General features: G+C 39.6%; 1 protein-coding gene across 2 annotated transcripts in view; it reads right to left on the reverse strand.

Annotated features, from left to right (window-relative positions):
• Positions 1 to 1614: 1614 nt before the first annotated feature.
• Positions 1615 to 25869, reverse strand: part of LOC144505172 (ubiquitin domain-containing protein 2) — a 70503-nt gene continuing 46248 nt past the window's right edge. For both annotated transcript variants that reach the window (XM_078231119.1, XM_078231120.1), the window contains exons 2-3: positions 20672 to 20908; positions 1615 to 6677 (exon numbers count right to left, since the gene is read on the reverse strand). In XM_078231119.1, coding sequence (XP_078087245.1) covers positions 6280 to 6677; positions 20672 to 20908 — 635 coding nt within the window. In that variant the 3' untranslated portion in view covers positions 1615 to 6279. The remainder of the gene's footprint in view (positions 6678 to 20671; positions 20909 to 25869) is intronic.

The raw sequence follows: 25869 nt of genomic DNA on the forward strand, positions 1-25869 counted from the left end.
TCTGTTTTAATCTTTGTGTAACCACAGTGTGAATATATAAAGAACAAAGAAAATTACAGCACAGGAACAGGCCCATCGGCCCTCCAAGCCTGCACCGACAATACTGTCCGACTTAACTAAAACCCCCTATCCTTCTGGGGACCATATCCCTCTATTCCCATCTCATTCATGTACTTGTCAAATCACCCCTTAAAACTCGGCAGCGAGTTCCAGGCACCCACCACCCTCTCTAAAAAATCTGCCTCATACATCTTCTTTAAACTTTGCCCCTTGCACCTTAAACCTGTGTCCCCTAGTAATTGACTCTTCCACCCTGGGAAAAAGCTTCCGACTATCCACTCGGTCCATGCCTCTTATACTCTTGTAGACTTCTATCAGGTCACCCCTCAACCTCCGTCGTTCCACTGAGAACAAACCACGTTTCTCCAACCTCTCTTCATAGCTAATGCCCTCCATACTAGGCAACATCCTGGTAAATCTTTTCTGTATCCTCTCCACATCCTTCTGGTACTGTGGCGACCAGAATTGAACACTATATTCCAAGTGCGGCCTAACTAAGGTTCTATAAAGCTGCAACATGACCTGCCAATTTTTAAACTGAATGCCCCGGCTGAAGGCAAGCATGCCATATGCCTTCTTGACTACTTTCTCCACCTGCGTTGCCACTTTGATGACCTGTGAACACCCAGATCCCTTTGCCTATCAATACTCTTAAGGGTTCTGCCATTTACTGTATATTTCCTATCTGTATTAGACCTTCCAAAATGCATTACCTCACATTTGTCCAGATTAAACTCCATCTGCCATCTCTCCGCCCAAGTCTCCAACTGATCTATATCCTGTTGTATCCTCTGATGGTCCTCATCGCTATCTGCAAATCCACCAACCTTTGTGTCGTCTGCAAATTTACTAATCAAACCAGTTATATTTTCCTCCAGATCATTTATATATATTACAAACAGCAAAGGTCCCAGCACTGATCCCTGAGGGGAACACCAATGTATTCCAAAAGAACAGTTTATATCACAAGAACAATTCCATAGCTTATCATTTCAATCGGCCACACAATCAGAAGCAACATAGGTTAGATTTATTCGTACTGGATAATGATTGAGATTTTCAGTAAAATGTCTCGACAAGAGATAAGAATAGATTGTAGAAGTTGTTACTCTGCATTTGGGGCGGCACGGTAGCGCAGTGGTTAGCACTGCTGCTTCACAGCTCCAGGGTCCCGGGTTCGATTCCCGGCTCGGGTCACTGTCTGTGTGGAGTTTGCACATTCTCCTCGTGTCTGCGTGGGTTTCCTCCAGGTGCTCCGGTTTCCTCCCACAGTCCAAAAATGTGCGGGTTAGGTTGATTGGCCAGGTTAAAAATTGCCCCTTAGAATCCTAAGATGCGTAGGTTAGAGGGATTAGCGGGTAAATATGTGGGGGTAGGGCCTGGGTGGGATTGTGGTTGGTGCAGACTCGATGGGCCGAATGGCCTCCTTCTGCACTGTAGGGTTTCTATGACTTCTATGATTTAAGTACAGTGAGCAGACAACATAAATTAATGTTTAGAAAGTGAAGAAAACTCGAGTGGTTTAAAAACACACACACACAAACTAGTGGAGGGGTAAGTTATAGTTTATTATCATGGGTTACCCTGTTTCTTGAACTTTCCCCAAAAAGGAGATTGTTTTTAATAATAACAGCATTCCTTAGGATAATCAAATAATTAAACAGGACAGGAGTTTAACTGCAATTCTGAAAACTTATTGATGGGGTGCAATTATTACAACAATTTGGTTTATTTACTCATTCATTATAAAGCATTCATTACCAAACATTCATTGGTCTTTTATGACAAATTATCATTTATTACAATGTATAGATCTTACAACAGTGCACTGCACATTAAGAGCACAAACTGTATTGGAAAGTGTATAAAGCATCAGTGGACACTGTCCCAACTTCATCTGTGAAAATTTAAATGTACAGTTACAAAACATAAAAAAAACTACTGTCCTTTAAAGAGGGAACAGTGCTAGCCTGCAGTATGGCAGTTTAAAAGCATGATTGAAAACTCATTTTATTAAGACTTTTCTTTTGCAAATTTGCATTTACAGTAAAAACCAATTCAAAAGCCCCAGTACTATTATGACATACTTAAAACATTTCAATATTTAAAAACATCATGATGTACAACAATAAAATGTTGTGCTTTATTATTAAGGGGTTAAAATTGTGTTCTCTCCGGTTCAACAAATACATGATCCTAAATAGCAGAAACATTAACGGAATAAATACTGCAAATAAAACCTTAAAAGGTGTCTCAAACGTTTTTAGGAATAGTTTTTGGGAGACTGAATCTTTCAGATAATTAGTTTTGAAAACAATATCTGACCTGTCACTAATAGCATGCCAGACAATCCTCCAGTACTATACAATTTGTTCAATGCACTCTCCATATTGATAATGGTTTATCTTGAATGTTAAATACTTCTAATAGCTAAATGATAATGCATTAAGTGAAGGCCAACTCACGTTGATCAACCTTTTGTCTGATAGCATTCCTTTCCAATGTGATATAAATTATAGATCTATTACCAAGTAATTTTTTAAAAAGTTCCAAGTTTAACATGAGGGCTAAAAGATTAATAGCACTCCAAGACTGGACAGTAATGCACAAAGTCGTATCTCTGTAATTTTCTTACAAAAGATAATAAATATAAAGCTTTTGATATTAAAACAGTATTTAATGCCTCAGGCACAATACAGGCCTATATTCACATGTACAAGTTCATGGTTTGAATTTGGTTCCAAATGACCATTTTTATGCTTCACTGGAGTTACAGAATTCACTTACTGACACAATATTGTACTTAAGGCTCCCACGTAAGCAATTCAGTGGCTGCATGATTTTTCAAATGGAGGAAATAGACATGAAATAGATCAAATTATAAAATGAACAATTTGAATTTTACATTATAACAGGAATAAAGCATTGCTTTTTCTCGATTTCATGATTGTTATTCTTAATGCCTATGAGTCATTTCAGTTTGAGAGAAAAAAAAAATCTGATGAAAAACAGCAGGTAGAATTTTCCCGTCCTATCTGCCTAGCATGGGAGTCATAGCGGGCGGGACACGGACCGCAGAAAGGTCCATTGACCTCAGGCGGGGTTTTCCAACCTTGGGGCGAGTGCGGCCGGATAATCCCGCCCAATGTTTCTGTTTTTAGTATGCAGACACAGGTCGGATGAATGCATGTACAGATTGGTTTTCAATTCAACCATGCTAACTGTTGAAAATGAACGGCGTCCTTGGAATTCAAAATATATTTAACTCTCATGGTTTTCAATAAAACTTCATTTTCAGATTTTTGGAAATTAATATTTGATGCTAAAAAATTATTTCTCCAAATAGACAATGAAAACTGAGGTTTGTTGAGGTTAACCGGACTGCAAGTGAAACCCACAAGCAGGTTACTTACTCATATTAAGCAACCTGATCAGAATGTTACAAACTAACATAGTGATCTGGAAAATTATTTAAGACAATCAACCAAGCTTAATGCTGAAAGGAGACAAAAACAGTTGAGGGCTCAGATGTTGCCGTGAGCAGTGAAGGAATGGCTTTCACCATGCACTTGGCGTATATTTGTCCAGAGACATTTTGCTGATTTGTCAGTGGAGTTCAGTTTGTGTGTGTTTTGGATCCAAAATGAGACCCGAGAGGGGATCTGTGCTGTCTATTAGGTCAAACAGCAATAAGGTCCTTTAACCAGATTAATGAATCCTCACAGAAAGACAGGCTGCGAAGCAGGGAGTGAAATACAGGAAATATAAGTTACAATTAAATCATTGTACAGGAAGAAAAATATTCAGACATACAGGTGGGGATCAAGGGAGTGATAAAGAGAAAAAGAGAGCAGCTAAAATTAAAAAAGTCTGCACCTTTTTTGTTTTCTGAAAGAGACTCCTCCCTACTTGTAACATTAACCTTTCAGGGCCACAAGATATTGCAGCAATAATGATCACTTATGCAGTTAAAACTCAGTTACACACAATTGTACAACCTCTAACTTTTCATCTGTCTTTACTGTGAGGAGGAGATAATTAGCCTCAGCTCACACCATTAGTGATCTCTGTGCAAACTTCATCGGCAAAGGATTTGAATAGTGCATCCTGTAGAGGAGCAAGATATCAGTAACAGCAGCTCCAAATTTTTACATTTAATGACACAGCTGCGGATGCCACAAGTTACTGTCAGTTTTACCCAGTAATAACAGCTATCCGCTTAAAAAAAAAACCCAGCAAAATACAGGCCAGTATAATTTAAGATGTACATATAGAAAATTAATCTGCAAGCTCTATATGGAATTTATATTGTTCTGATTATTTTGTGTTTCAATTACATCGCACTACCTAAAGCTCTTTTGAACAATTCACGTCACACCAAATTCATGACCAAAAATATGGAATTTAAGGCATGGAACACCCATTTCTCACCAGGCTCTCTTGCACACATTTGAGCAAATGCAGTGCCCTAAAGAGGGCTGTAAACAGACAGACAGTCCCTTAGCTGTCTCAACTTAGGGACAAATCTGTGGTTTCAGAAATGAGCTGACCTAACGTATGTTTTCCTTACCCAGTGGATGATGTTTGATAACAGGAGCACAATTCTGGAAAAACTGACCCTTCGTCATTTTGTTTATTTCACCTGCTGGACCATTTCCACATATCCCAGTGCAATCATGAAGCAACAGCACTGAACCATTATGATGTCCACTCATAGCATATTTACCTCTTAAAATTTCAAGTTTGTGCAATGCCAATTAATTAAATTTAATATTAATACTTATCCCAACGATGGCAGATAGATCTTGGAGCATCAGCGCTGTAATTTTAAATGTGCCAATATTAGTCATCCAATGCTCTTAACCACACTCTACCGGGAAAGCATTAAATCAAAGAAAAACAAAAATTGTTTTAATGCAACTTCCATTTTACATATTGGAAGTTATTGAATAGCTTTGCTTTCTATAATGGGATACAAAAGAGTAAAAAGCAGCATGGCTTTCAATTCATTCTTACAATATTGTCATTGTAAAGATGGCCCTGGTAATATAGAACCAAATTAATGCATACATTAGTTAGGGCTCCATCTGATATAGTCTTTATATATTATATATATAGTTATACATTGAAGCCTTTGCAATGCTTAGGATAATGCTCCTAATAATAACTAGCTTTAAAAACAAAGTACCAATTAAAAGTATCATGGCTGCTGATGAGTTGATTAAATAGAAACTAATTACTCCATATGTAGCCAATTGATGATTTAAAAAAAACAATTTTCTTCCCTGTTTTTTCTGAATGTATCAATATATAAACTGCAGTTTTACAACTACCTTATACCATACCCAATTCTTCATGAGATAGACAAACTATTTGACCATATCAAATATCACTGTCATGTCCCATCATGCCTCACCAACATCCATACATGCACTTTCTAACAGGAGTCAGTAAACCACAATCAAAAGTGACAATTGTGGCTTTACTCCTCTTTGTCTGGAGGTGCCTGGGCTAACTAACATCTCAAAGTGATCTCCACCCAAGATTGGATAGTCAGCACAAAGGTAAGACGGCTTTCTTATTCAAGAAAAATCAAGTGGAAGCTTGTGCATTACTGTATATTCCTAATTTTTCATTAAATTAATATGCCATCAAGCCAGAAATTTGAATCCCCAAGTTTATGCATGTTGGAAACACAGTAAAAAATTTTGCTGTGATTAAAAACCTGATTAAGTTCAACTGATTCAGTCTCACTGAAAATTATCCCTGAAGGAAACCCTTCTATTACCACATAGTGTATGATCTTACACATTGACAATAAGTATGTACCATTTAAAAATAGCCATGTATGATTTAAAACAGATAACTGCAGCACTGCAACTAAATAATGCATAAAATGGTAGCCACACTTAAACTACTGAGTTTTTTTTTCGTAGAACTTAACACTGCCCCTTTATTGAAAGAAATCTATTTAGGCCAGATATGCAAGAAACAAAGTCTTCCAGTAAAAAAAAAACAAATCCTTGAAGGATCTGATTGAACTGGAGCCTCTCCTGAGTTGCTTTCTTGGTAGAAACTGCTGTGCTCTACACTTAAATGGATCTATAGGAACACATTCTGGAAGTCCTCATCACAGATGGGACCACACAGGTGACATTAAATGAATGTTCTTGTGTAGAAAGGAGTAAAAGCCTAATAAAGGGATTCAAAAAAGGCCAGTCAGTTTTCCACAGGGGTAGGGGTCTGCAGAGGTTGGCTGATGATGACCTGCACCACATAGTCCTTGGGGATTTTCAGTTCTTCCAATTTCATTTTGTCTGTCAGTGGTCGGCCAGAAAAGAACCATCTCTGGCTGGAGGGCTCTACTCCCTCTGTTGTGTGCAAACGCCGTTTCATATGATAAACTGTGTCTGTGCTGCGGACAATAAGCTTCAGGTCTTTGCCTGTGGAGAGACGCAGCCGGAGCTGACATTCTTGTCCAGAATTAGGTGGTTGTTCTGGGATGTCTAGTGTCTCTAAGTCACTTTTTTCTTCAATCATGTTGATTGGAGGTGCAAGACAGTAGACTGGAAGTTGATATCTATTTCCCAGCTCATCATAACATTCTGTAAGGACTCCTGTATGTGGGAGCAAAAAGAAAATAAGTTTTCTGAAAAAAACCTCAATTACACATTCTGAACATTTCTTGTGACAGATTGGAAATTTGATTTCAAGTGGGCATCTGTATTAAATAAATAAGGAAAAATATCATTCTAACAGGCACATCAAAAGGAGGAAGTAAATGTAAATAATAAAGGAAGAAAACTCAATTTAGAAAATAATGAGGGTTAAAATATAAGTGGCTCAAAAGCACATTCTCAATACAGACATAATGCATATCATCTACCCATCTTCAGAAAGACTCACCTTTATGAAGCTGAAATTTGAAGTGTGATTTAAGCAGGAGTGCACTGTTAATATCAAACATATCAAATGATAAGGTAGCTCAGAGTAGTCAGTAGGGTTTACAAAGTGACATCTTAAAAAAAAAAACATCAAAATAAGGCTGAATTATTTCAAGCTCTCCTAAAGAGAACCATTAATCATTTTTAAAAAATACACATTGATCCCTCATCCAAATACCTTGGATAGATTTAATTTTCTTCAATTCATAATGAACATAAAATTAGTCTGGAATCCAAAAAAAAAACTAGAATGTTTGCTCATGTAAATAGAAAGAAAAGTTTCACATTGCAAAGAAAAGTCTTAACATTTCTGAAAAAGGCAAAATTATAAACAATTGCAGGAGGGAGAGAGGGAGGGAAAATGGATAGAAAGAGGAAAATAAAAATTGTAATTTCACTCAGCAAAACATTTAAGGAAATATAAAATTAGGGATGTGAAAGAATTTGAATTAACATCACTTAACCATAATATTAACCCACAGCCTATTCTTCTCAACTTTCAATGATCTGTTGCTGCTCTGATCAGCCACGGTAAGCCAACAAAATCACATAATAGGAAAGCGGGTCAAAAAGACCATCAAAAATTCATTCAGCAAACTATTGCCAGCTCCTCCTACGGCAAGACAATCAAGCAGCATAAAAAGAAAACATGGAAAACAATGCAATCTACTGGCCGAATTCCCAGGCTTTGGACAGTGCTTATTCATCGTATTCATTAATAATTTCACAGGATTGATTCCTGAAGAAACACTCAAGACCTTTCTCATGATAAAACATTGATTGAAAAAAAGGGCACTGAGGAGGACAAGCAAGGTAAAAGCTAGGCGTGGTCTTGCCCTGCTGCAGTAGTAGAGGACACAAGGGGAAGAGCTGATTGGTAAGTAGAAAGGTTGGGTAAGTATTTAATAATTTTATCACTTGTAGTCTCAGGGGTAATTTCTGTGGTTTGTAGTTTGTAAAGGTTATATTCGGTAGTAACGAGGAGCAGGAAAGAAGGACCCGAGCGAGTTGGATATAATCTGAAACAAAGCATCTTTTAAAAGTTTAATTTAAAGGGGCAAGACATGACAGGAGGGTTCCAAGCCATTGTCTGCTCTTCGTGTTCCATGTGGGAGGCTGGGAACGTTTCCAGTGCCCAGGCTAGCACGTGTGCAGAAAGTGTCTCCAGCTGCAGCTCCTGGAAGCCCGCATTTTGGACCTGGAGCGGCAGCTAGAGACACTGTGGAGCATCCACGAGGTGAAGAGCATCGTGGATAGCACGCAGAGAGAGGTGATCACACCGCAGGCTCAGACTCCACAGGCTTACAAGGGAAATTAGAGATAGATTCAAGGAAGCAGCATACAAATTGACAAGAAAAAGCAATAGGCCTGAGGATTAGAAGCAGTTTAAAATTCAGCAAAGGAGGACCAAGGGATCGATTAAGAAGGGAAAAATAGAGTATGAAAGTAAGCTACTGGGAACATAAACATCGACTGTAAAAATTGCTATAGATGTGTAAAGAGAAAAAGATTGACAAAAATAAATGTAGGCACTTTACAGTCAGAAACGGGAGAATTCAGAATGGGGAATAAAGCAATAGCTGAGGATGTAAATTTGTACTTTGCTTCAGTCTTCACAAAGGAAGACATGAATAATGTATGATGTGGAGACGCTGGCATTGGACTGGGGTGGGAACAGTAAGAAGTCTCACAACACCAGGTTAAAGTTCAACAGGTTTATTTGGAATCACGAGTTTTGGGAGTGCTGCTCCTTCCTTAGGAGAGTGGAAAGATTGATTAATTACTCACCTGAAGGAGGAAAAGTACTCCGAAAGCTCGTGATTCCAAATAAACTTGTTGGACTTTAACCTGGTGTTGAGAGACTTCTTACTATGAAATAATGTACCAGAAGTGCTGAGAGAAACATGTTTTAGTGAGGAGCTGAAGGAAATCAGCATTAGTAGAGAAATGGTTTTGGGGAAATTGATGGGATTAAAGGTGGATAAATCTCCAGATCCTGATAATCTTCATCCCAGAGTATTTAAGGAATTGCCCTGGAAATAGTAGATCTATTGGTGGTTATTTTCCAAAATTCTTTGGACTCTGGAATAGTTCCTACAGATTGGAGGATAGCTAATGTAAGCCCGCTATTCAAAAAAGGAGGTAGAGAGAAAACAGGGAACTATAGACCTGTGAGCCTAATGTTGATATTGGGGAAGTTGCTAGAGTCCATTGTCAAGAATTTCATAACTCAGCATTTGGAAGGCAGTGGTACAATCAGACAAAGTCAGCATGGATTTACAAAAGGGAAATCATGCTTGACCAATCTATTGGAGTTTTTTGAAGATGTAACTAGTAGAGTTGACTGAGGAGAACCAGTGAATCTGGTTTATTTAGACTTTCAGAAGGCTTTCAACAAGGTGTCTCATAATAGATTACTATGTAAAAAGTTAAAGCACATGGGATTGTAGGTAAAATCTTGATGGATAGAAAGTAGTTGGTAGATAGGAAGCAAAGGGTTGGCATAAATAGATCATTTTCTGATTGACAATCAGTGACTACTGGGGTTCCGCAGGAATCTGTGCTAGGAGCCCAACTGTTCACATTATATATTAATGATTTGGAAGAGGGAACTGAATGTATTACCTCCAAATTTGCAGATGATACAAAGTTGGGTGGGAGGGTGAGCTGTGAGGAGGATGCAGAGATGCTTCAGCATGATTTTGACAGGTCGAGTGTGTAGACATATGCATGGCAGATGCAGTATAATGTGGATAAATGTGAGGCTATCCACTTTGGTAGCAATAATAGGAAGAGATTATTACTTGAATGGGTGTAAATTGAGAAAGGTGGATACTCAGCGAGACCTTGGAGTCCTTACGCCTCAGTCGCTGAAGAAAGAACGTCCCCAATGGTGGCAGGGTCCAGAACGAAGGGTCATAGTTTGAAGATAAGGGGTGAACCTTTTAGAACTGAGGGTGGTGAATGTGTGGAATTCATTACCACAGAATGTCGTTGAGGCCAAAACGTCCGATTTCAAGAAGAAACTAGATATAGTTCTTGGGGCTAAAAGGATCAGGATATTTAATTTGATGATCAGCTATGATCAAAGTGAATGGCGGAACAGAGTCAAAGAGTCAAATGGCCTTCTCCTGCTTCTAGTTTGCATGTATCTATTTCCCTTGGTGTTTGACAGAGTTCTTCAATGCAGCCAGCTCTGCACAATCTAATTTATAGTACTGCTCAAAATATTTTGAGTAACCTGTACAGCATTCAAATTTCATGCATTTGTACCATAACTGCAGATTAGTAATTACTGTAGTTTGAAATGTGCTGCTTGAAATGTGTAATCAAGATTTGTATACAAAAGCTCAGTGACATTTTTCAATAAAGGTGCGTTACAAAACATATTTACAGGCATTATATATTTGATGTACTTCTAAATAAAATTCAACCACTTAATTTACTCGTTCACTCACTGTAAATTAACTACCAGTGGCAGATATCTTGCTCTTAATTGCAATAAATGTTCTCCTTTAATTGAAGGCACGATGAACTAGTTAGTTTGGAGAAGAAACAAAGCACAGGCCAATGCACATCTGTTGGAACTAGGACATATACTTCATGGACCTGAGAACTTGACTGTAACACTACATTCCGCACTCTATCCTTTCCTTCTCTATGAATAGTATGCTTTGTCTGCATAGTGTGCAAGAAACAATACTTTTCTCTATATACCAACCAATACATGTGACAATAATAAATCAAACCAAATCAAAAAATATTAGCAATCGACAAAAGGAAAAAGCAGTTATGTCAAACTTTAAAAACATCTGCTAGTTTGTGACCAGCTAGTGTAGTTAACTAGCTCATACTAAATGTGGGTGAAAATTTCTCCTTCTGCCAGTTGCAAATGTTGCAAGAGACAGTCAGAAGCCTCTGACTCCATGGTTATCCTCGCATACCACAGAAACAGGAGCAGGCCATTTAACCCCTTGAACCTGTTCCAGCATTTAATGAGATCATGGCTGATCTGTGACCTAAATCTATATACACACTATTCCTTCATATTCTTAAAATCTTTGGTAAACAAAAATCCATACATTTCTAACCAATCTAGCATCAATTACTGTTTGCAGAACAGAGTTACAAACTTCTGACACCCTATAAGTGTTTTCTAATTTCACTGCTAAAAGATCTGGCTTTTTTTTTTTAAGATTATGCCCCCCAGTTCTAGGCTTCTCAACCAGTGAAAATTGTTTTGCTCTGTCTACTGTATCTGTTTCCCTTAATATCTTAAAAACTTTGATCAAATTACCCCTTAACTTTCCAAGTTAATAAGGCAATACAACCCTTGTTTGTGTAATCTCTACTTGTAATGATACTTGGAGTTCAAGTATCATTCTCGTAAATCTATGCCACGTTCTGCCCAATGCCAATATATTTTTCCAAAGGTGTGGTGCCCAGAAATGCTCACAATACTCCAGAGGTGCTTAACCAGGACTTGGTTTGGCTGATGCAGGCCTTCTATCCCCTTGTACCTAGACCTCGCCATATAAAGCCAGAATTCTATTTGCCCTTTTGATTATTTTCTGAAGCTGTTCATAACATTGGAATTACTTGTGTAGTATGCCTCTTTGGACTTTCCACCATTTATAAAGTGTCCTGGCCTCATCCCTTGAAGTCAAAAGCAGTTGATCTCATATTCACCTACATTAAAATCCAGAGTTTTGACCATGTACTTAATTTATCAGTAACTCTTTGTAATTATATGCTTCCATCTATACTATTTATAATACCATCTAGCTTTGTGCCATGGTGCATTTGGATGTGCGGTTTTCTATCCAAATCACAAAAGTCATCAATAAATACAATGAATAATTGAGACCCAGGTTGATGGGTTGCCATGAAAGCTGTTTACTGGTTGGTTGGTGAGAAGGTCCCACCCAACCAGAAAGCTATGTTTGAAACCCTAAAGCGACATTGTTTCTAGCAGGTTGACATCACTTCTTGTGAAACTTCTGGCAACTGACTGGAGCTATTATTGGAAAGTGATTACGAAGGCTGATGTGGTGGATGAGTTTGAAAAGTAGTATCTAAGGAACAGAATTCCAAATAGGAAAAGGAGCTGGCCAAATTCAAAATCATGTTTCCATTTGTCCAGATGATCATTGAGGATCTGAATGAAGCTTTCCCGGAAACAAAACTGGACCAGGAGAAGTATTCCTTCTGGTCGCACAAGCCCACTAAGCTGTAACTGTCTCCTGCTCCAACCTGAGCTCTCTACAAATGTACTTTCTCATGCAAAATAAACCTAAGTTGTGTTAAAAAAACAGATCCTTGTGGAACGCTAATAGTCAAATTCTGTCAATCAGAACACCTGCTTAGATTACCTACCCATTATCCCGATTTTCTGTCTCCAGCCACTCCGGCAGATTCCTTACCCAAGTCAATAATGAATTACCCGGCTTTCAACTTTAGCTAAGGTCTATTATGAGGGACTTCATCAAATGCCTTCTGGGTAGCCATATAAATACCATTCTTTAGACATCGAGAGGGCAATGTTTTTTTAAAAAAAATCAGATTTGTCAAGCTTGACATACTACTGGCTAACCCGGATCTGCTGAAATTGAAGATATTCAATCACCCTATGCTTATGACTCTCGTAATTTCCTGACAACATATGTTAGCCTAACTGATGTATAAATCCCTGGCTTCCTTCTCTCATCTTTCTTAAATGGCACAATTGTCCACTCTAAGGGAACTATGCTCAAATAGAAATAACTTTGAAAGCTTCTAGTTCAGGCATTTACAACATCCTCACTTCCTTTAAAACTCTGGGAAGGAAACAATCTGATCCTGCGGATTTGTCAAGTCTTCAATGCCATTAATTTTGTTTCATTTACATTAATTTTGTTGAGTCCTCATCCCTGAATCATTATTAATTGCCTTGGGATGACTGGTATGCTGGCCCCAGTGTATATAATGACCCCAAATTAATTAATAAGCATGCTTGCCATTTCCATCCTTTCATTGACAATATCACAGTCATCCAATTCAAAGAGCTCACAAAGCTCCTGACCACTCTTTTTCCTAATATATTTTAATTTTTTTGGTGTTGATTTTGTTATCCTTTGCAATTTTTTTCCATACTTTTTTTTGTAGCTCTTAGCTTTTTAGGGGTGGCACGGTAGCACAGTGGTTAGCACTGCTGCTTCACAGCTCCAGGGTCCCAGGTTCAATTCCCGGCTCGGGTCACTGTCTGTGTGGAGTTTGCACATTCTCCTCGTGTCTGCGTGGGTTTCCTCCGGGTGCTCCGGTTTCCTCCCACTGTCCAAAGATGTGCGGGTTAGGTTGATTGGCTAGGTTAAAAATTGTCCCTTAGAGTCCTGAGATGCGTAGGTTAGAGGGATTAGCAGGTAAATATGTGGGGGTAGGGCCTGGGTGGGATTGTGGTCGGTGTAGACTCGATGGGCCGAATGGCCTCCTTCTGCACTGTAGGGATTCTATGATTTCTATGATTTTTGTCACCCTTTGTATCTTTCCCATTTACCAGGATCTGCGCTATTTCTTTACATCTTCATCTGCTTTTTCTTTTATGTTGTTTCTTACCTCTTTTGACATTAATGGAAATAGAGGGCTTGCCTCTTCGAGGTATAAACTGGTTCTGTATCACACTCTTTTTTGACAACTTCCTAATGTTTATTTGGCAGGTACTCCTTTAGGATTGTTAAGAGCAGACATGAATGTGCGCAAAAACTGGACAAGGTTTGTGGAACTGTCAATATTATTTAAATCCCTGCTCTTTACGTTTTGAAAAACAAATCAAGTCATAGAATCCCTACAATACAGAAGGAGGCCATTTGGCCCATCATGTCTACACCGACAACAATCCCACCCAGGCCCTATCCCCGTAATCTGGCATATTTACCCCACGAATCCCTCGAACCTGGGCATCAGGGGAGACTAAGGGGCAATTTAGCATGGCCAATCAACCTAACCCGCACATCTTTGGACTGTGGGAGGAAACCGGAGCACCCAGAGGAAACCCATGTAGACACAGGAAGAATGTGCAGACTCCACACAGACAGCGACCCAAGCTGGGAATTGAACCCAGATCCCTGGAGCTATGAGGTAGCAGTGCTTGCCACTGTGCCGTCCCGTGCTTATAATTTCAATTGTTGTCTGTTGATGCAAGTCTGAGGGCAATGACTAGTTCCACAATGTGTGCGCACGCGCGTGTGGGCACTTTGAATATCATAAAAAGAGATTAGCTGTCTTTGATGTGGGGTTACGAATACAAATATTAGTTTTTATAAAGGAAAACATTTTTGAGGGGATTTGAATGGATTGAATGGGCTTTTAGCAATGAGATAAAACCAGTAGACTTTTTAAAAAAAAAACATAGTGAAGTCTGTAACTTAGAACTTTATTTTATTTAATCTCAGCATGATCCCGGAGGTCTGCCCATGGTGAATACTGGGTGAGTTGGCATGGAGGATATAAGAGCAAAAGGCTGGTGGGTGGGGATCAGGAGTTGACACTAAGTTGGTACCAGGGCTATAAAGACAATGGGTGGCAGGTAGGGGCATGAGGTAGGTGGGGTGAGGAGAAGGCATAAGGTGGCATGATTTGCCATGGATCAGGCGTGGTGAATGTGTGGGAAGTGAGGGAGTGTGAGGGCTAATGTTGTTTTACTGCTTTTATTACAACTAGGACAAAGTCCCAGAGTACCAAGGTGGCCTTTTAACCAGTCTGTCTGCGCCATGTGGTTGCTTCCACATTGTTTCTAGGATCCAGTTGGCATCCACCCCCCTGCCCCTTCCCCGACCCCGGAATAAAATCCAGCTGTCAGGGTAGTTTCACCCGAGTCAGTTTGGGAAGTTGGGAAATTTTCCAACTCTGCCTATCTGACTCCAGATCTAAAATTTGTGCCTATGTTGAACTTAATCACATTATGAGCAATATTTATATAATCATTTGTGCACTGTTAGGCTATTAACTAGATCTGACTAACTACTCATTAAATCCACATGCACGGACCGTTGTTGGCTCTAGGACTTAATGTTTGGAGAAAATTATCCTACACACACTCAAGAAACTCATTAGCTTTCTGACATGTGTTGCTTTGCTTATCCCAAGCCACATGAAAATTGAAAGCTCCCATTATAACCAATCAGCTGTGACTACATGCTTTTCTAATCTGTACATTTATATAATTTACCACTTCACAGCTGCTACCAAGGAGCCTATACACAACTCCAATCTGTTGTGACCCTTGACCAGATCCCAAGTTGTTGAGGAGGTCTGATTAGCAACCAATAATACTTTGTTTAAAGCAGAGAAGGTTTGGGATTCAAGATATTTCCTCAATGAGGAAAGCCACAAGATTTAATGGGTTTTGAACAAAGATCAGGAAAGTGAAACAATTTACATTCAGGGTAGTCATTGCCATAGGGCCTTTTCTGCGCAGTACGACTCTTCGGACCATTGAGTCTGCACTGACAATAACTACCACTAAAGTCACACTAATCCCATTTCCCAGCACTTGTCCCTAAATCTTGAATATCATGATGGTTCAAGTGCTCATCCAAATATTTTTTAAAGGTTGTAAAGTTTCCAGCCTCCACCACCTTCCAAGGCAGTGCATTCCAGATCCCCATCGCCCTCTGAATGAAAAGATGTTTTCTCAAATCCCTTCTGAATCTCCTGTCCCTTACCCCAAAACTATGTCCCCTCTTGATTGACCCCTCAACCAAGGGGAACGAAGAGTAAGTGCAAGTACATGTGAATGAACAAACTGATTGTGGTCGAACACACCACACTAGACAATAAATAGAAGCTGTGACCAAGACAGAGTCCACAAGCTTCTCAACACACCCCGAAGTCACACCGAGTCAACCATATCATTAAACCCGGTCTTTCTCACAAGGCATTTCAATCCTCACCTTTGAGCAGTTTGCTTTAGAATCTCTCCACAAGTCACTAAGCCTGATGGCTTGAATATTGGTCCAGTTCACAGGGTTTTAATCTAATTTCTCAAGATTCTATTCCTCTGAATTTCAGATTATACTCTCAAACACAAACTCAAGCACAGCTTCAGATCTTTGGCTGTGCCAAGTAGAACTCTACTGCTCCCAAGGGGTACCTCTGCCCCCCCAAATGCCCCAAAGGCAGAATCACCAACCTTTGCAGATCTTTAGGGCTTCTTCTGCAAACTCTTTAATTAAAGACAGCTACCCACAGATTTTTCTTTTTGGAGCCTTTCTCTGCTCCTCCCTTTTTAACTAAACTGGGACCTTTCTCTGGCCCCTCTTGGACACTTCTTTGGGATCTCTCCTTGTCCCCTTCATCCTACCTGGGACAACTGCCAGCAATGGTGCTCCACATCCAATGACCTGACCTGGGTTTTTGCACCATTTTCTTATGCATAAGCATACCGAGCCAAAAAGAAAGTCAAAGTGTCCACACTCAGTATGCACCAAAGCTCAGAGCTGAACTTCCTGACTCTGTGCTCTTCAATTAGGTTTAATTTCCATAACAAGTCTTAAATCCTTTTGTATTTCTTAATTCTATACAAAATTTCCACTGCTTGCTTAACTCTCATTATATCTGTTGTTGAAGTAATCACTCGGGATATTCCTCCCCATACCAATTTCTCTATTTTTCTTGTAGGTCATACTACCTGGTAAATTTAGTCCCCAGTTCTGAGTATATTTGTCTCAGTAACAGCTATCATGTCATATCCCCCCAAATAATTTGCAATTGCAAATCATTCAGCATGTTTATGTAAAGACTACTTATTTGTGTCACACTCTTCAATCTGTCGCTCTGTTCTAATGTTTGATTTGCATGTTCCTTGTTTCTCTCTCCTGGTTTAATCACTTTATATCTTTCAGTTTTCCTTTCACTTGTAATACCTAAAAACAATTTCTGAGTGTTACTCTACTCTTTCCTGAGCCTTCCACCTCACATCTCTACCACCCTCCCCCACCCCACAATCCCCTTGCCCCATTTTCTAGTTTTAAATCCTCATGACTGTCCTCCTTATCTTTTCCTATAAGACCTTGGTCCAGCCCGGCTCAAGTGCAATCCATCCCAATGGTACACTTCCTTTCTGTCCCAATACTGCTGTCAGTGCCCCATAAAATGGAATTCCACTTTCCTACCCTACTCCTTCAGCCAAGTGTTGACTTTCCTAATCTGTTTATCCCTATGCCAATTTGCACATGGATGGGTTATAATCTAGAGATGATCTTTAAGATAGTATTCTTTAATTTAGCCCCTAGTTCCTCGAGTTCTCCAAGAACCTCTTGACTATTTTGCTCTGTGTTGTTCATACCAACATGCATCACAGCTTCTGAATCCCCTTCCTCTCCCTCCAATAACTTTTCAAGCCATTTCAAGATGTCCCTCATACTAGTATTATATAGGCAACATCCCGTAAAGGACGCTCAATCCTGTTTACAAAGAATGTTGGCTTTCTCCATAGTTAGAAATCCCCTACCACATTACTTTTCTTCTCCACACCTCCTTCAAGATGCCATGATCTGTACCATTTGTTCTTTTATATTTTTCCCATTAGTTGGTGGCCGATAGACTAGACCACATATGCAATCATATCTTTTTTCTTCCTTAGCTCTAGCCAAATAGATTCTGTCCTTGACCTCTCCAGGGCATCCTCTTTCTCCCTCACTGTAATACTGTCCTTAATCAATATCACCTCCCCTTTTCTATCTTTCCTGAACACCTTGTGTCTAGGAATATTTAACACCTAGTCTGACCCTTCTTTGAGCCAGATCTCTGTTATAGCCACAGCATCATATTCCTACATGGCAATTTATCCATGTAATTCATCAAACTTATTTGTCACACCCGTGCATTCTCATGCACGCACAGTAACCTGGATTTAGACTTAATTACTTTCTCCCTTAATCTGACCTCACCTATTAACTTAATATTTCCTATTCTAATGCTATTTATCTCTTCCAGTATTTTTGTTATACACCTTGATATTCCTCTCTGATATTATCTTCTACAACAAGTTAGCTTAAACTCTCTCAAAAGCACTAGCAAAATGCCCTGCAAGGAACTTGGTCCTGGCTTTATTTAGGTGCAACGCCGGTACAGGTCACATCTCCTCCATAGTTGGTCCCAATGTCACAAGAGTTTAGAGCTTTAGAGCTCCCCCCCCGCTGCACCATTTTTCTAGACATTAATTCATCTGCTTCGGCCTCCTATTTCTAAGTTTACTTGCTTGTGATGCTGAAAGTTGGACTGGTGTTGTGAGACTTCTTACCACGTTTACCCCAGTCCAACGCCGGCATCTCCACATCATGCTGAAAGCAATCCAGAGATTACTACTTTTGAAATTCTGCTTTCTATTTTCCTACCTAGCTCCCCAAATTTTGACTATGGGACCACATCCTTCTTTCTGCTCAAGTTGTTTGTACCAGCATGGTATAGCTGCTGGCTGTTCATCTCCCCCTTTTATGGTGCTCTGCAGCAGCTGAGTGACATCCTGGACCCTGGCACCAGGGAGGCAGCACAGCATCCAGGACTTTCATCTGCAGCTACAGAAGCCCTTTATCTATTCCCTTAATATTGAATCACCCATCACTGTGGCTCTTCTAGTTGTCCTTGTGCCCCCTTCCTTGTAGAAGTACTGGAGGCAAAAATCAACAGCTCCTTCCTCCTCCGCAGTAAGTAAAAGTATTTTCTAATTTGTTATTAAGTAGTTTAACTTGTCAGTCATCTCTACTGAAGTAGTAAAGCTGGTGTGATGAACAGAAATGAGTCTGGTGCAGCAAGAGCAGGAATTTAAAGTTGTGGAATCTCAAACATTGCTTAGACTGTAGATATTTATTCTGCAGAAATGCGGTTCAACGCGATTTCATGCAATTAAGTATGTAATAACTGAGTACTGCCTTCAAATAGGGTTTGTTTTTCCAGATTGCAAGTTGTGGCCATATTAGAGCATTCAGCAAGCTTGAAGAGTTAAGATTTTACTGGCAACAAGGGCAAACATAGATGTAAGGGAGTAATTAAGTAGACCAACAGCTGCAGAAATATTAGTGAATGGTCACTGGCAAAGATAATTTGGATAAAAGGAAGTGTAGTTGAAAATGGTTTCGGGGAGTGGAATTTCTTTCCCTTCCCAGGAATGGGCACAAATAATGGGGAGTTGAAAGGAAAGGTGGGGAGCTGAGGAGGGTGCTTGTGTGCAGTGATGGATACAAGAACATGGTTGAAGATGATGTTGTCTAATAGAGACGAGGAGTAAAACATAGATGGCAAGCTTGAGGGGTGGCCCTGAATATAGGTGGAAGAGCTTAAAATGATGGAAGAGGTCAGTCAATGCAGAGAGAAAAAGAAAAGCAAAAAGGGAGAGTTGGAAGATGATTGAGGATGAGGAGACATTCAATGCAGAGACTGAAGAATAATATCTTGATAAGCTTTGGAGGGTAGGAGATAATGAAGATTTTTAGAGAGGGTGGAGCATGGTGAAGCATTTGACGGAGAAAGTACTAGAGAAGTAGGGGAAGAGTTTGAGTTGTGACTAGGTAATAAATTCCCTGTTGCCAGCACAAGTGTCTGACAATTTAGAGACAGTGGAGGGTTTGAGAAAAATGGAGGTTAAGTAGATCTGTGTATTGTCAGCTTGCATGTGGAAAATTATGTTGTATTTTCCAAAGATGTTACCGAGGGAAAGCATTTAAATGAGAAATGAGTAGAACTGGATTTGAAGTGCCCAAGGTTTGCCAGCAGGAGAAACAAACCTGGCAGATCTGGCAATAGCGCAGTGTGAGCAGAGATTTTATAACATTTCCTCCCCGGAACAACCTCCCATTATCCCCAACTTCACTACTGACCTTTGGGCTGTTATTCTATTTGTCAATAATGAGGAAGGGGTCTTTGGATTGACAGTGGCGAGAAGGATGGCTGGGGGAAATTTACCAATTATTAGATGCTGGCGTTGCAATATGGGTTTTAGTCTTCTGGAGAGCTCCAGTAACTATTAAATCTGCAAGTTTTAATTCAGACTATAAAGATAGTAGCAAAGAATTCAGCATTTTAAGAATTTAATCTTCTGATTAAAATAATTTGAAATATTAAATCTGTACTTTAATACCCGTCACATCAATTTCTTAGATACTGTGAGAATAGATTTTATACTCACACCAAACAAGTAAACAGTTATAACTCAGTACAACCTCAGTTGAAGAAATCACATCACACATCAGTGCAAAACACAGCAAACTTGACCAAGATTACAACTAATTCAAACCTGACAGAATGCACACAATACAAATTTTACTACTCAAAAGGTTTTACTGTGCAACAAATGCAATATGAAATTATTTCACCTATTATTTTACTAAAGCTGTTAGTGCATTTATCCTTAAAAGATATGCATTTTCATTAAAACAACATTTAAATGACTGGTTACTAAGATTGCAGCGCCATTTCATCTACACCATTTTGACTAGTATGTTTTTAAACCACAGAAAATGCCATGAGGCTATAACGATATTACTTTTATAACAAAGCTCAAAAGATTTAGTGGATAATTTTCCGGTCCACTTGTACAATGACAACACAATCTAATCTGAGCAGTAACTCAGATGCGAACCAATTCCAAGCCAGAATCAAGATGGGTGAAACATGTAACATTCAAGGCAACATACCATGTGGTAATGTAATACTTGCACCATCAATGATTGCCTGGGCAAGTTCATGATCGTTGCTTTCAAAAGCATGTGCTGCAGCCTTGAGGGCATCCCAAATCTCCTTCCGACCTTCAAAAGCGGGTGCTGTGTCCCAAAATTCATCTCGCTTGCTGCGTAACTGTCCATCTGTCATTGGGTAATCACTCTTCCATTTTGGTTTTTCTTTTTTCAGGGGTTGATTGCGACCCAAAGCCACTGCAACAAAATGCAAAGATGGGAAATTAGCCAATATATTAGAAACAGTTTTGTGGCAAATTGTAATTTACCCATACAGCAATATTAACACTACTGTGCGTGTATATATTCTGAGACATACTCTGAAGTCAAAGCTCCTGAAATCATACAAGTAATAAAACATACGTACAAGAATAACAAGACCAGAAAATCTAATATTAAAAATTTGAAAGGGATATTTTAAGATGCAAACAACAATTTATCCTTGAAATACATCATGGAAAATAAATAAAACCAAATGGGCAGCTAAAGTCAAGAAAAACTTTGGAAAGAAAGAGAAAACATTCAGAACCTGAAATGTTGCTAAAAGGAACAGGGTAGGAAAATCAATTACAACAAACTGAGAAATAAAGAAAATAAAGAGACCGCAAGAGCAAATATAAAGAAAATTTACAAAATAGTAGTGTTTGCTTCAGAAGCAAACAAAGGATGGAAAGAGGCATCAGGCTATTCAAATTTACAATGCAAACATGAAATCTAAGGATAGAAAAGATGTTGTAATACCATACCACTATTTTGTAACTGTTAGGGAAATGCTAGAAAAATTAATTTAACGCTGATTTGACTAGAAACAGTGGATGTTTCATCACTAAATTTCAGAACGGTATTTCATGCTATCTGATAGAGCAGTACAAAGTTGTGCCAGAAAAGAGATTACTAGATTTATTCTGGAACTAAGAGGCAAGATCTAAGAATAAAGGTCAGCTAGCTTGAAATCACCTGAAAATACTAAGGAATTATTTGACAGCAGTATTTAAAATAATGAAGGGCTAAGAGAATGTGAATTTATATACAAATATTTAAGAATAAGGGGCATTGTTCCAAATTAAAATATCTGCGAACTTAAAATGCAAGAAATTCAAGCTTCTTCCCTCTAGTCAAAGGATGACAATTATATATACAGATGAACATATGGATTAAGAGGAGTAGGCCACTCAGCCCTTTGAGCCTGTTCCGCCATTCAATATGATCACGGCTGATCTGTAACCGCAACCCCAAAGCCCTGACTTAGCCTTTTACTCCCGTTAATCAAGAAGTATGTACCTCTGCTTTAAAAATTCAAAGACTCTGCTTCCCCCACCATTTCTGGGACAAAGTTCCAAAGACTCGAACTTGAGAAAACATTTCTTCTCATCTTGGTCTCAAATGAGCAACCCCTTAATTTTTAAACAGTGACCCTTTGGAAAGTGCAAAATAGGACACCCATTTTAAATAAATGGGACAGTCCAAGTAACTACAGGCTGGTCAGTTTAACAACAGTGGCGATAAGGTTTCAGAAACAACCATTGGGGAAAAATAACAGGCACTTGGAGAGGCTTGAGTTAATTAAGAACTAGATTTGCAGGAGACATTAAAGACTGTGCATGGATAGAGAGACTTGGGGATTCATGCATAGATCTTAGAAGGTGGCAGGACATATTGACAGTAGTTAATAAATATATGGGGTTTTGCAGTCCAAAAATAGAGGTATTGAGTACAAAAGCAAGGATGTTATGCTGAATCTTTAGGAGGTCTGGTTAGGCCACAACTATTGTACTGTGCCCATTTCTGGTCATCAGCTTTAGGAAGGACTTCTTGAGAAGGTGCAGAATAGTTCTAGGGATGAGGGAATTTAGCGATAAGACTGGAGAAGTTGGGTTATTCTCCTTCAGAACAAAGGAGATTGAGGGGAGAATTGATAGAGGTATACAAGGTTGTGCCAGGTTAAGGTCAGGTAGATAAAGAAAAGCTGTTCCCATTAGCTGAAAGTGCAAGGACTAGGGGACACAAACTTCAGCTTCACAGCAAGAAATATGGAGGTGGAGGGCTGGGGGAAAGGATGGGTTTGAGAAAGACTTTTTATACGCACTGAGTGATAATGACCTGGAGCTCTCTATCTGCAAGGGTATTGAACATTGAAATGGTGAATGATTTCAAAAGGAAATTGGGAGATAAACTTGCATGATAAGTGGGTGAAGGGGACTGACTGGATTTTTTGTGCAATGCTGCCATAGACTTGTTGGGCCAAACAGCTTCCACCTGTGCTGCAATTACAATTTGTCAACATACATTTCCGGTTCAGATTTTATGCATTTATTTAAGGATTCTTCAATCTGACTGATTTGAGATACACAGTTGCTTCCATGATTCACAGAGGTCCCAGAGCTCCTTTAGAAGGTGCTGTGCTGAAATGATTCTCAGTAATTTGCAGTGCAAAACCCAATAGAGTCGTGTGAGCACATGTTAGGGTCACAGAGTCACTGTCATTATAAATACAATACAGGTGTTCGAGCAGGGTTGATGGTGAGGACTGGTAAGGTGGGACAAGTGAGGGGGACAGGTGTGTGTGCGTGCGTGAGAGAGTGAGGTGTTAATTGCACTCCAACAGCATTGCTCACAGTGAGTTGGGCAAAAACTTTGTAGACTAAACTATTTTTAACTAAACCCCAGGACCTGATAAAGTGTATTCCAGGACATTGCGGGAGGCTAGGGAGGAAATTTCGGGTCCCCGAGCAGAGATATTTGAATCACCGACAGCCACAGGTGAGGTGCCTGAAGATTGGACGGTGCCAAATGTTGTGCCTTTGATTAAGAAGAGCTGCATGGAAAAGCCTGGAAACTACAGGCCGGTGAGCCCAACGTCTGTAGTGGGCAAGTTATTAGAAGGCATTCTGAGAGACAGGATCTACAGGCATTTAGAGAGGTAAAGACCAATTAGGGACAGTCAGCATAGCTTTTTAAGTGGAAGATCATGTCTCACGAATTTGATTGAATTTTTTGAAGGGGTAACCAAGAAGGTAGATGAGGGCAGTGCAGTTGACAATGTCTGCATGGACTTTAGCAAGGCCTTTGGCAAGATACCGCATGGTAGGTTGTTACATAAGATTAAATCTCACGGGATCCAAGGTGAGGTAGCCAATTGGATACAAAATTGGCTTGTTGACAGGTGGTGGTTGTAGAGGTTTGTTTTTCAAACTGGAGGCCTGTGACCAGCAGTGTCTCACAGGAATTGGTGCTGGGTCCACTGTTATTTGTCATTTATATTAATAGTTGGATGGAAATTTAGGAGGTATGGTTAGTAGGTTTGCAGATGATACCAAGATTGGTGGCATAGTGGACAGTGAAGATTATCTAGGATCTTGATCAATTGGGCCGGTGGGCTGATGAATGGCAGATGGAGTTTAATGTAGATAAATGTGAGGTGATGCATTTAGGTCGATTGAACAAGGGCAGGACTTACTGAGTTAATGATGGGGTGTTGGGGAGAGTTATAGAACAAAGAGATCTAGCGGTACAGGTTCATAGCTCCTTGAAAGTGGACTCGCAGGTGGACAGGGTAGTGAAGAAGACATTTGGCATGCTTGGTTTCATTGGTCAGAACATTGAAAACAGGAGTTGGGATCTTTAGTTGAAGTTGCACAAGACATTAGCAAGGTGGGATTTCCACCCTTCTGGATGAACTTTTGGCAAGATCAAGTGCCAGATCAAACCCAAGATAGGGTGCAATGCGTTATTTTGTCAGCTTGGATCTTGTATGTCTTCCTTGTGGTGACCAGGGGTTATAAACCCTTGTGTCTAGTGGGTGGAACCTCCAATGGACCAAGGGGGTTAGTTAAGAAGGAAGGACTTCCCTGCCTACTACTAGCCTGTGTACAGAAACATGTTAGGCTACGAACCTGGCATGGGCCTCTCCTGCCACTGGTTAATTCCTGGCAACAGCAGAATGAGGCCCTTAAGATGGAGTTAATTGCCCACTTAAGAGCCCCAATTGGCACACTGGCGGGCAGACTGCCCTTGAACTTAATGAGTCTCCCCATCTTCAATCCTGCCAGTGGAGAGTCCAAATCCAGCTGGAGATTTTGTTTGGACAGATCATGATCTTATCTTAAACTAGCCAACAGATTCCACCTGTATTTCAATCATGACATGCTTAATACTACGCAAAGCTCACCTTTAGTTTCTGGTCAGTATTTGATGGGAGAAGCATGACATATACATTTAGCAGAAAGTGAGCACGTACAAGAGCAGCATAAAGACAAACCTTCCCATTTTGAAGCCACATTGTATTATGCTTAAGTAAACCTATCTGGTTTCAAAACAAAATCAAAGAAAAGTGACAGTGATTATTTCTGCCAATTGTCAAATTAAAAAGCTATTGAGATGTCAATGGTAAACATCTACGGCACACTTTGGGAAAACTACAGCCTGTATCGTAAAATACCATATCTTATACAAATTAACAAAAACAAACTTGGGATTTTATTCTGTACAAATTTATTTTGCTCTTCCCAGGAGTGATTAATTCTATTTTAATTATTCAGGGCAAAGTACATAGCATCAGACTATAGTGCTTTGCCAATATTTATAAAATGTAGAGAAAAATCAGTTCCTATCAAACTACCCCATGTTACACTTTGAGGGAGGCAGTGGCATAGTTTTAATATCACTGGACTAGCAATTCAGAAGCCCAGGCTAATGCCCTGTGGACATGGGTTCAAAGTCTACCACAGCAGATGGTGAAATTTAAATTCGACTGATAAACTAATCTCAGTAATGGTGACCATGACAACAATAGATAGATGTAAAAACACATCTGGTTCACTCATGTCCTTTAGGGAAGGAAATCTGCCTGGTCTGGCCTACATGTGATTCCAGACCCAAAGCAATGTGGTTGACTCTTAACTGTGCCTGCAATGGCCAAGCAATACAATCAATTTAGGGCACTTAGGGAACAAATGTTGGCCTCACCAGTGACACTTCCCTTGAAAGAAGAAACCAAACTTTAATCAATTAAGGCAATATGGAACAATTCCGTAGTCGCTACCAACCTTAGGGTCAACACTAATATTCAGTTAAAATCAAGTACTGTTATCCCTGCACAAAGCAGTGCACTATTTGACAATACAGATTTCAAATGCCATTGAAACAAATGTTAACCAAAA

The sequence above is a fragment of the Mustelus asterias genome, chromosome 16, assembly GCF_964213995.1.
Source record: "Mustelus asterias chromosome 16, sMusAst1.hap1.1, whole genome shotgun sequence".
NCBI lineage: Eukaryota > Metazoa > Chordata > Chondrichthyes > Carcharhiniformes > Triakidae > Mustelus > Mustelus asterias.